This window comes from Photinus pyralis, unplaced genomic scaffold (genome assembly GCF_008802855.1).
Source record: "Photinus pyralis isolate 1611_PpyrPB1 unplaced genomic scaffold, Ppyr1.3 Ppyr1.4_LG1, whole genome shotgun sequence".
Classification (NCBI taxonomy): domain Eukaryota; kingdom Metazoa; phylum Arthropoda; class Insecta; order Coleoptera; family Lampyridae; genus Photinus; species Photinus pyralis.
Window position 1 is genome coordinate 25,993,194 of NW_022170249.1, and position 10,991 is coordinate 26,004,184.

The window sequence follows — 10,991 nt, forward strand, 5'->3', positions numbered from 1 at the left end:
TATGATCTAGGGAAATGGTGTCTGATAGTACAATGTATAAGAACAGATCACTTTGTATAATAATTAGTTTATTTATCCAATCGAGCCACAGCCACAGTATTTTTATGCAGAGCATTCGGTTAAAGGTTATGTTACATGTTCAGAGCATTTTTATTTGTTTAATTTAAAAAAACGTAACATGTTTTGTATTAAAAAGGACCAAAATTGACTTTTCAGAATGTGTATAAAACATGCCCCAAGTAATCTCAGAAAGTCCTTTCAGAATGTTGAAAAGGATCTTTTTAAATGGTTTCCAGGACACATGGGAAAAGGTCTTAAACAAATGCAAACAAAACTACGAACTGTGGATTGTATAATTGAAGTGCACGATGCTCGTATACCGTTATCGGGAAGGAACACCGATTTTAAATATAAAGTAAGCGGCATCAAACCGCACATCTTAGTTATGAATAAAGTGGATCAAATTGATCCTAAATTTATTCCACCAATAACCAAAAAGCTTCAAAATGAGTGTTCTAATGTGGTTTTTACAAACTGTAAGAACCAGAAATGTAAAGGTGTCCGCTCGATATTTCCTCTAATGCAAAAGTTAATTGATGAATCAAATCGGTATAATAGAGCAAATGAAGAAGACTGCTGTGTTATGATTATAGGCATACCAAATGTAGGGAAATCTTCATTAATTAATGCGCTAAGAAATAAGTTTTTACGAAAAGGGAATGCTGCACCTGTTGGTCCTGTTCCGGGCATAACTCGTAGTGTGATGAACAAAATCAAAATTTGCGACAAACCATTAATTTATATGTTGGATACTCCTGGAATTCTAACGCCTAATATAAATGATGCAGAGACCGGCCTTAAATTGGCATTATGTGCAACTATACAAGATCACTTTGTTGGCGAAGACATCATTGCAGATTACTTACTCTACTGGTTAAATAAGCAGGGAGTGTACAGTTACAAGGAGGTATTCCAACTGCAGGAACACACAGATAACATTTTAGAAGTTCTAACTAAGATTTGTGCTAATAAAAATAAAATGTTAAAAATTAAGGATGCAACTAATAATTCATATGTGTTAAAACCAAACTTTGTTGAAGCTGCTGCTTATATGATACAATCGTTTCGCAATGGAAGTCTGGGAAGATTAATGCTAGATGAAGACATTATTGAACAAAAATAAATTGTAATTATATGTACACACAACTTTTAGTTATAAAGATCACTATAAGACTAAGATTGTTGATTTTCTTGAAACCATTGCTGAAGCCATTCATATATTCTTTGGAGATTACTTTGTAACTCCTCTTGATTACAATTAGTGAGTGTATGCACTATATTCGACGGATATGATGATTTAGCCTCTTCTAAAACTGTCTGAAAAATTTCACAGTCTATGTTGTCCTCCAACTTTTTGCCTTCATATCCTCGACCGGTTAGTCTATCATACAAAGTGGTGTTATCTGTTTGTAATACAAACACAATATCAAACCAACGTTCTGGGAAAAGTTCACAGCAGTGATAATCGACAATATTTCCACCCGCAGTCATAACTTCCTCCAAACCATCAAGCAGTTTATCTTCATCAAGAACACAGCATTTATACACCGGATCGTATTCTTCCAAACAATTATTTTCTTTGGCAATCTTTGAAATTTCTAACCACCTCAAGTCTGTTGCTTCTGATAACTTCTCACATAAAGTAGATTTGCCTACACCAGGTGTACCGGTTACTAATATGTTTGGCGCTGCTCTAACCTGTGCCATATTCAAAGAAACCAAATTAATAGCACAAATACAATAAAAGGAGTGGTGTATACTTGCAGATGTGTTCCACACTGACTCCCTGTACTGCGCAAACGCAAGCGCGCTAAAATTTGAATTTGCTTTAACGTGCCACCGTTTGTTTTGTTTATAATACAATTTCCTGCTGACTTCCATATTACAAACCAAATGTCGCTGTATTTTCGGAAAGAATATGTTCTTCTTCTCGAATTAAAGCCTTCGGTCACTACTGTGAATTCCAGTTAAATACATTATAGCGCCAACTTGAAAGCAAACCTCTACTTTAGCTATCAGTCATGATCCTTGTAGTCTGGTGATTCGTTCAGCACCGGACTCTCTCTTTACCATAGGTCAATGTTGGTCTGTAACGTTATTGCTGTAAGTAAATGTCATTAACTCTTTCTAATTAACTATTACAGTACTTACCCAAGCAGTTTCCTAATATCGCCTCTGGCATATTCTATGACCATGCACTCCAAATGTAGGTAACATGGCATTTTGGTATGGTCTGTAACGTTATTGCTGTAAGTAAATGTCATTAACCTTTCTACCATTAACTATTATTGCTGTAAGTACATTAACAAGTACAGCAGTTTCCTAATATCGCCTCTGGCATATTCTATGACCATGCACTCCAAATGTAGATAACAACAAAATTCATCTTGATAACATGGCATTTTGGTATGCCTACTACATATAATAACTAGGTAAGCAGGTAAGCTAAATTATCTTCAATTATAACGTTCGCAGGTTATGTGTATATTATTTACCCATTGAACTATACCTATACTCTGTAACAGAGTATAGTTCAATGTATTTACCCCTTACACTTGACAGCTGTACACAAATTCAAATTTTAGCGCGCTTGCGTTTGCGCAGTACAGGGAGTCAGTGTGGAACACATCTGCAAGTAGTGGTGTATAGGTTATGTTTTTATGTGTTAAACCACTGCCAAAGCCATCATCAAAAATATGGCTGTGCTTCAAGTATGGTTCAAACCTTTGATTATATCATTGTTATTTAAGGTACCTTTACACTATCATACTTCTCATGTGATTTGTCATATGATAAGTAACAAGCATTTAGATTTGTGTTTACACTATTCTATTTTTGGTATTATAGCTGTCATAAGACAAATCATAAGGAAATAATATGGAAATAATACGTCAATCGTGGAATAGGGATGTTTCTATTTCTGCATGACAAACGATCCCGCAAATGACTTATTTTACATACCCAAGTGATCCCGCGCTTCTATGGTTACTTTTCGCATTTTGCTGTTGTACTTATCTGAAAAGGCTGAATACTTGATTATAGGTGTGTATAATCAATGATTATAGGTATATTAGTTACTAATGAAAGAATAAATTACATAAACAATAAATCGAGCAATAAATATTTACGAATATATTGGTATTTGGTTGTCTGGTTGTAGTGGTGTTTTCAGACACACATTGTCAAATAGTGTCTTGATTGGTAATTAACCCTTCAAATGTTTGGGGGGTAATCTTTCAAATAAGAGTACACTCATCCTTAATCCTTAATGTTGACCAAGGGGACGACTCTGTTTGCTTTGTTAATGAAACGCATAACGGAGAAATTATTTTTAAAATAATTGTTAAACTTTTTTCGTTAAAAATGTACTATAATTTTTGAGGCACTTTAGAAGTTCACCTATTTATGCTTTACAGGTGATTTTTTTGAGTTCTAAGTTAGCCTGAAGGTACTTTTTTGTTGAATACTTATTGTGATAATTAGCGATTTATTTTTACAGAAGTTAACCGCACAAAATTGCTTATTTGCCAATTTATTTAAAATTTTGCGGGATCCCGCAAATACCGGGTTCCCGCGGCATTAACATCTAACGATCCCGCAAATACCGGGATTGAGATTTTGCTGCGGGATTGCATTCCCTAGCTGTAACTTTTGAACTATAGTAGCCCAATCTTGGAACTGTTTGAAATTATGGATTCTACAGGCCACGTTCTATAAGAAAAATTTTTTTCCGGGTCGATCTGAGATAATTTTTTTTCGCAGCAAAAAAAAGGCAGTGTATAACCTTCCTTTTTTCCAAAAATTGACTGCACCAAAATTTCTCGCGAAAACACTTTTTCTTATTAATTTTGGTGCGTAGAATCCAAAACAATTTGTACTTTTTCGATCAGACTTCTCAATCAAAAGTTATAGATTAGAAACCAATTTCGAAAGAAAATTCAAAGGGCTGTAACTGTTGAACTAGTAGCCCAATCTTGGAACATTTTAATTTAGAGAAGTTATATAGGTTTCGTAACTTCTTGTATTAAAGTCATATGAAAAACCTGTCAAGTGTAAAGTAAAACATTAAAACTCTTACGAAAAATATGTTGGTAGCAAATATCATATAACATATCATATCATATAAAAAATCATGCGAGATGTATTATAGTGTAAAGGTACCTTTATGGATTTTAGTAATTTCACATATCATAGATATGAAATAGCCTTGGTGATATAATTAATTTACTCCTTAAGATTTGGTCATTCCACACCGGGCCGTGTAGATGGCGCTGTTTCGCGTTACGTAAATAGTCAAAGGTATTTGGATTTACTCTTGTTTCTTACATGCAATAAAGTTCCAAGTGTGTATATACATGGTGAGTTTTTTCCTGTTATAAATAAGCATAGCGCACATCTCTTGAACATTCAGGAGTGAAAAATCAGATCAGAGTACCCACAGCTTTGACGAGACACATCAGATTAAAGTTCTGTGGGATTTTTATCCTAAGACTTAAGCAATAACAAGGTCTAGTTTTAGAGAAAATTTAATAGTCTAAGCAAATCTTGATTTTCGAGATTATATAAGGTAAGCACATACAAAATATATATTGAGCGCTACATAAGATCATTCAAACAATTAAATACCACAATGCATAGTACTACATATTATCTTTAAATCTCATGAAAAAATAACAAACTACCTACATAGTTTTACAGCCAGTTTTTTTAAATATATGGGTGATACTGACATATAGCTTAAAAAGTTCAGTTTATTTACAAATATATTTCATTTACAGCTTAATAGTTACTAAACTGTGTGTTCCTTATTTCACGACAATTTAAATAGCATACAAAAGCTACCATTTTACATTCCCAATGTAAATATTGCCTAAAAAAATGAAATGGAAGACATTACAAAAATATCAAAAGAAATACAAATTGTAACGAATAAACAACTAATCTGTAAAATTTGGAACAAGTAACAATATCTAGAATAAACACTTTTAAGCGCAAAAAAATTATATTATTATTTGTATAGCAATTAGAGACTACACACACTCCCATGTTTAGAACCAGACGCATCAATTTTATTGAAGCACATTATATTTCTAGTTTGGGCTAAATTGCAGTAATCTAATAGCATTGTTTTTACACCTGATTTGATCTTTCTCCCTAGCAAGTGTCCCAATCATTTTTAAAATGAAACTTACACATGGCAAGACTTCTACCTACTATTAATGCCATGTACTACACTTGTAAGTCTAATGTTGAGGAATGCAATTTTCACCTGTAATGTCAGAATGAACCAACACGTTACTCACATCATAGTAAACCTAGGAAGCATTTACAAATATACAAAATTAAGGTCACTACATTTTTCTGCATGCTACACAATTCCTATTATATTATTGATATTGATCCTGATATATTTAAAGGAACTAAAAGGCGTGCCTTCATCAATTGAAATATTGGTGTTATAATGGTGAAATCACTCATTAAAGAGAATATTAGAAAAATAAAATCACATATTGTTAAAAGCAGATCTTTGAAGCAATACAATTTTCAAATTTTATAAGAAATTATACACTGTTACAATTGCATAATTATACACATTAGTTACATACAGCATTAGAATTCAGGAAAATTCCAATTGGAATGTTGGAACCGTTAATCTTTACAAATATCCTCTAGTCAGGCAATCGATTTAGCTTCAGGTAGAAAGGCTTCCCAGTATTTAACCAACTAAAAAGAGGTACATTAAGCTTATGTTTGTTAAAATTTACGTTACCTGAGATTGGTGTTCTAAATGATTTTCTAAGTATTTAATAAACATATTTTTGAAATCGCTGATGCGCGACTTATCAAACCTTTCCATTTCTGATTTGATCATTTTCGAGATTTTGTTAAAGTTTTCTTGTCCTCTTTCTACTTTTGCCTCCCACTATATAAATCAAAAACAAAATTATCAGCCCGACTATACAGGTGAAGAAAATACAAAATACTCACTTCAATTACTTCCACACCCGCTTGATCTAATTTATCAACACGATTATTAAGTTCCAACTTTGTCTTTGCTTCACGCTTTCGGGTCAACATTTGCTGCGAATGCTGCCAATGTTGAAAAAGCTTTGTTCGTTCATGAAAAGTGTCTCGTACCGCTCCCAACAAGCCCAAGTAATCTTTTAACAGTTCACATAATATATAAAAATCTGTGTTTGCTTGTTCCACATGAAGGTTTTCAACCTAAACAGAGAAATTAAGCTCTCTTACACAATTGAACGTTCCAACCTTCTCCTCTGTGTCGGCGAGCTGAGAAAGAGCTCTAGATAACGAATTATGATCCTCGCAGGAACTTAGCATGGCTGCTGATCGGGCGACTCCATTCGTTAAATTTGCCAATTCCTTCCTGTAACCGACGAGCGCTTCCACATTGGTGTGGAGTTTACGAAGTTGCGTTTCTAACAGTTCAACCTCGGCCAACTTATCCTCAAACCACTACAAAATTACACCTGTACAATTGTTTAAATGAAAAAAAATAGTTACAGGATCACTTTCATCCATTTTATATGTCATTTTATTAACAGTCTCTCCTACTTTATTAAACAGTTTCATTACGCTCGCGCTTGAGAGAGCAGAGGTATTTGTGGCTTTCGGAAGTTCCATATCTGCAGCACAGAATGTTTGGAAATGTCACATAATTGTACTTTACCCTTTAGACCTACCTGTCTCTAGAAACTCTCTGAAATCGGGATCAAGCACTAAGACGGGATGTTCAGCAGTTCTACGTAAGTAACGTTCCAGGCAACTACGGCGCCTTTCAATAAATTCGTTACCATTTACAGTGGTACCTCCCTCAGGTTGACTTGACATTTTTATTTTTGTCATACCTACGAGATGATGTAAATTAATAGTACTTAATGCAATGCAGATTCCTACAAATTTTAATTCGATTACAGGTCTGTACCTACTCATACTTTGCGTAAACAAGAAGGTGTTTCATCTTCTACTTGATGGACTAAAGACATTTCTTCGAGAGAGATTAAAAGTAAATGCAATCTTAAAAGTGGCAATAAACAATGAAAAGGGGACTAGAATTTGATAATTATTAACAGTTACATTTGAATATATATTCTGTTATTGCACGATATTTTAGTCATTATCCTGTCATTATTCTTCAATGTCTTGTTGAATAGTCATGTCTGCATTTTACGCCAATATTAAAAGTGACATTTGTCAGTTTTTTTTGTTAAGATCTTGCTATATGGACAAAGTAAGCTGGAATGAAACATATTCATCACAGGATTTGTATTGGTGGGAAGGTCATGTGATGTTCCATGCCAGCTTTCTTTTGTCACTTGTTGCAAATAGGTAGCTCTGTATCCCCATCACAAAACGGATCCACCGCTTACCTATAACACTTTTCTCTGGAGCAGGTGGTATGATTCGACCCACTTTTAAATATTTCTCCGACAATTTATTGTGAAGGCCAAGAAAATCGCTAAATCGTCTCATAACGGCAACCTCCTTTTTCTTAAAGAGCGGAATATTTGTTTTTGTAAACACGCGATATAAAACATAAGCGCCCATTCCATCCCCAACTTTTTGATGTTCTGTGATAGATATATCGATAAACTGACCACCACTGTGAGGTTCAACCTTTAAAAATGACTATAAAAGCGACTATTCGAGAATTGGTATTACGTACTTGTTCCATCGTAGGCGTTGTGACGATATTGTCGTTGTTAATTGGAACATTTTCCATTTCAGCTTTGGGATCGTGTATCTTCAGCTTCGCGATATCGTGTGTTCCATTGAAAACCTCTTGATCCTCATCTAGGGGTAGTATTGAGGGGCGATCCTGCACATGTAATTTTAAATGAAATTATCAAGTACCCTTTATTTAGTAGTGTAGAATTAAAATTACCTGAATTGCAGACGCAAAAATATCATCATCTTCGTCGTTATTAATATCAACATTTTCGAACAAAGGGGGAGGTTCAGATGTTTCAGCCATTTTTATGTTGTTAAATGACAATCGGCAAATGAATTCTGTAAAGTGTAAACAGCTTAAAATTTAATCTAATCAAACACGAATAGATCTGATGCTTTGAGTAATTTATGACTAATTGGCCCAGAATGTAACGATAAAGTAATTATTGTACGAAATTCGAACGTATGTATCAAGTTGGAAAAAATTTCAGGTTATCAGTTTTTCAATACGCGAGGTTGCCGCTTATTGTTGATACTTTAAAATTTCAGGAGCAGCTACAGAGAGCAACTTTGGAGAATAGCTAATTCTTTGCATTTGCAGTTACACTGTTTGGAGAGTGTAGTTATGTCACACGACGCGACGTCTAGCTTCATTCAGCTTCGGCATTTCTGTATAAGTTTGAATTTCAAAAAGAGTCTAAAAAAACAATCTTAAAACTACAAATAGCAAATCAATCGACGTCACAGTTACTTTCAAAATAGGATTTGACCAATATTTTGAGGCGATCCTGTATATATATGTTTAGTCAGTTTAGTGAGGAAACAAAAATCCCAACGTATGCAGCCACGATTACAAAATAAATCCCACATTATCCAATAAACAATTGTTTGTAGGTTTATTTAAAAATGCTACAAGAAGATTCCAATGGAGAAACATTTGAAATAATTGACAAAAAGTTGGAGGATATTCCTAACGCCATTGACAAGACAGGTTTGTGTCAATTCTTCCTTTTCAAAATTGTTTACCTATTGCTGGAATTGCAGAATCTTTGAGTAGCATGTCATCATCCGCATCTTTGTTGCCTTCTCCGGGCATGTCAACTGCAAGTGCCTCCAATTCGACAGGAAACCTACTATCAAGCGTCGCACCGCCATCTGCATTGCCCAACTTTGTATCACCAATACCAACTCCAAAGCCTGTGACTAGCGTACCAGCACCAACTCCGTTACCATCGCACTTAATTCAGCCTACGTCGATTCCCAGTTCACAACTGCCACCACAGCCTACTCGACCTCAGTCAGGTACAACCATAAACATTCAACCTGTTGCGGAACAATTTTATCCAACACAGTTTAAGTATACTTTAAAAGTGGATATTGCAATATTGGTAATATTTTCATTACTATAGTGCTGCTATACCACCTAGTAAGGGTGTTCAACATGGGGTCACATTTGAAACACAACTTTCCACAGAGGATTCTGGAGGTTTTATTGGTTGGATGAAGGGTGCTGTCTCAAGCGGAGGAATTCTATCTCGGGTAGCTGAAAAGGCAAAAAATTCTGTCGATTCTATGATAACAACTTTAGATCCTCAAATGCGTGAATATATTTGTAAGTATGCTACCCAAAAAGTATGATTTTTAGCAGTATGTCTTTAGATTCGGGTGGTGATTTAGATATATTGGTTGCATCTGGGCAAGAAATTAAGATAAGCGCCATTAGAGAGGCATTTCAGACTATATTTGGAAAAGCAACTATTGAGTATGTATTTTGTTACTTTAAATTTACTCAGCGATCAAAACAAACAATTATTGGCACTCTGAGGAGATTTTTGTGGATGTAATATTCATAATGAGATCATCCAGATTTTGAATTTATAATTTCCGTATATTTTTTTCTAAATGGGCCATTTTATTCCGAATTTAACACATTTAAGATTTACGCACCTATCTGTCAGTGTTTGACATACGCCCATTCCAAAATGCATATCTCTTAAACCGTTCGAGATGCGTGAGTGCTCTTATATAATCAAGAAAAAATTGGTTTATTTTTGAGCTAAGTAGCTAAGTGAACGACCCAACCTTCTCACGTAAGTATGAAATTTCACCGTCTATAGGACTCATTCAAAAATTGAAATCGATTGTTAATCCATTTTCTTCTATGTGGTGTATTAGTGAATTTTATAATTCATTAAAAAAGTTAGGTTTAATTACAGAGTTGCAACACTATATAAGAATCTTAAGCCAAGTTGCTGTTCAAATGGCAACTTTACTTGTGCCAAGAATTGGCGGTTTTACCCTATAACGTATAATTGCTGCACAAGTAACAATTTTTAACCAAATATAAATAACACATCTTTATTGTTAGAGGCATTGATGTGCAGTCTAATACTATCGCCGTACAACCTGTAGGATTTGCCGCAGGAATTAAAGCGGCAGAGGAGCGGTTAGAGGCAGTTTTTAAAAATCCGAACGTTCAAGCGGTACCGGTTGTGGGTATAGAAAACTTTTTACTGGAAGTTGGAGAAGATACGTAAGTGATGAAATCTGCCTAAATGTGTAGTTTTGCAATGAACATTTTAGGTGGTATGACTTAGGTGTATTAATACTAAAGGATCCAGTGCGGCAAATTACTCTCCAAACATTTACTCAAATGACCCCAGTCCCAACTGCGGTTGTGTCGTTAGCTCAAGAAGATACTCCTTTGGATTATCCATTAAAGTGGTCGGGCTATTCGGTTACCATTGGCAGCCTTATGGGTAAGAATTTAGGGGTGCATCATAGCGAATGGCATCAGGCCTTAACTGGAGTTTCGAGACGAGATATGATCGTTTCAGCTGCCAAGGCTTTAGCTACATTATATAAAAGTAGTATTGTAAGCGATTAAAAGTATCTGCGATAGGCTTTCTTCTATGTTTAGGTGTAATATATGTATAACTAATCTTAGTATGCTCGATCCTTGTTCACATTTCTGGTGACAATTTACCAATTTTATCACACAATTATATCATTATTTAATATTTCAACACCACTGTAATTCAACTTTTTTCATTGTGAATGGGACCTACTCAAAGTGAGTATTCAGTAAAGCCAGCGGCTTCATTTCTACAGTCATTGCAGTTCTTTGTTTATAAAACAAGGAATAGACCACCAGCGTTTAGTGGAGTATCACTTTTATTGTGAATCTTGTACAGATGTAAAATAAATAACTTAACCCCCATTTTTGTTTCTTCATTTCG

General features: G+C 34.7%; 4 protein-coding genes across 6 annotated transcripts; 2 read left to right on the forward strand and 2 right to left on the reverse strand.

Moving 5' to 3' along the window:
• The first annotated feature begins 76 nt into the window (after nt 1-76).
• On the forward strand, nt 77-1,237 carry LOC116163547 (mitochondrial GTPase 1). The gene has a single exon (XM_031477539.1). The coding sequence runs from the start codon at nt 218-220 to the stop codon at nt 1,181-1,183; it is 966 nt and encodes a 321-aa protein (XP_031333399.1). The 5' UTR covers nt 77-217; the 3' UTR covers nt 1,184-1,237.
• LOC116163571 (adenylate kinase isoenzyme 6) lies at nt 1,167-2,093 on the reverse strand. 2 transcript variants are annotated; one of them, XM_031477585.1, is made up of 3 exons: nt 2,062-2,087; nt 1,928-2,014; nt 1,167-1,870 (listed from the first exon to the last, which is right to left on the reverse strand). In XM_031477585.1, exons 2-3 carry the CDS (start codon nt 1,939-1,941, stop codon nt 1,234-1,236), a joined length of 651 nt encoding a protein of 216 aa, XP_031333445.1. In that variant the 5' UTR covers nt 1,942-2,014; nt 2,062-2,087; the 3' UTR covers nt 1,167-1,233. The 2 variants fall into 2 exon arrangements, with proteins under 2 accessions (XP_031333445.1, XP_031333435.1); XM_031477575.1 differs by having other exon boundaries at nt 1,928-2,093.
• Nucleotides 2,094-4,793: 2,700 nt separating this feature from the next.
• Nucleotides 4,794-8,102, reverse strand: LOC116163472 (sorting nexin-2-like). The gene is made up of 9 exons (XM_031477410.1): nt 7,967-8,102; nt 7,748-7,900; nt 7,452-7,698; nt 6,765-6,929; nt 6,586-6,707; nt 6,331-6,537; nt 6,049-6,285; nt 5,831-5,983; nt 4,794-5,784 (listed from the first exon to the last, which is right to left on the reverse strand). The coding sequence occupies exons 1-9, from the start codon at nt 8,054-8,056 to the stop codon at nt 5,734-5,736; spliced, it is 1,425 nt and encodes a 474-aa protein (XP_031333270.1). The 5' UTR covers nt 8,057-8,102; the 3' UTR covers nt 4,794-5,733.
• LOC116163535 (protein PRRC1-like) lies at nt 8,103-10,972 on the forward strand. Of its 2 annotated transcripts, XM_031477528.1 has the most exons (8): nt 8,103-8,243; nt 8,302-8,588; nt 8,647-8,743; nt 8,797-9,109; nt 9,162-9,364; nt 9,412-9,514; nt 10,121-10,285; nt 10,336-10,972. In XM_031477528.1, exons 3-8 carry the CDS (start codon nt 8,659-8,661, stop codon nt 10,637-10,639), a joined length of 1,173 nt encoding a protein of 390 aa, XP_031333388.1. In that variant the 5' UTR covers nt 8,103-8,243; nt 8,302-8,588; nt 8,647-8,658; the 3' UTR covers nt 10,640-10,972. The 2 variants fall into 2 exon arrangements, with proteins under 2 accessions (XP_031333388.1, XP_031333380.1); XM_031477520.1 differs by lacking the exons at nt 8,103-8,243; nt 8,302-8,588 and having other exon boundaries at nt 8,595-8,743.
• The last annotated feature ends 19 nt before the right edge of the window (nt 10,973-10,991 follow it).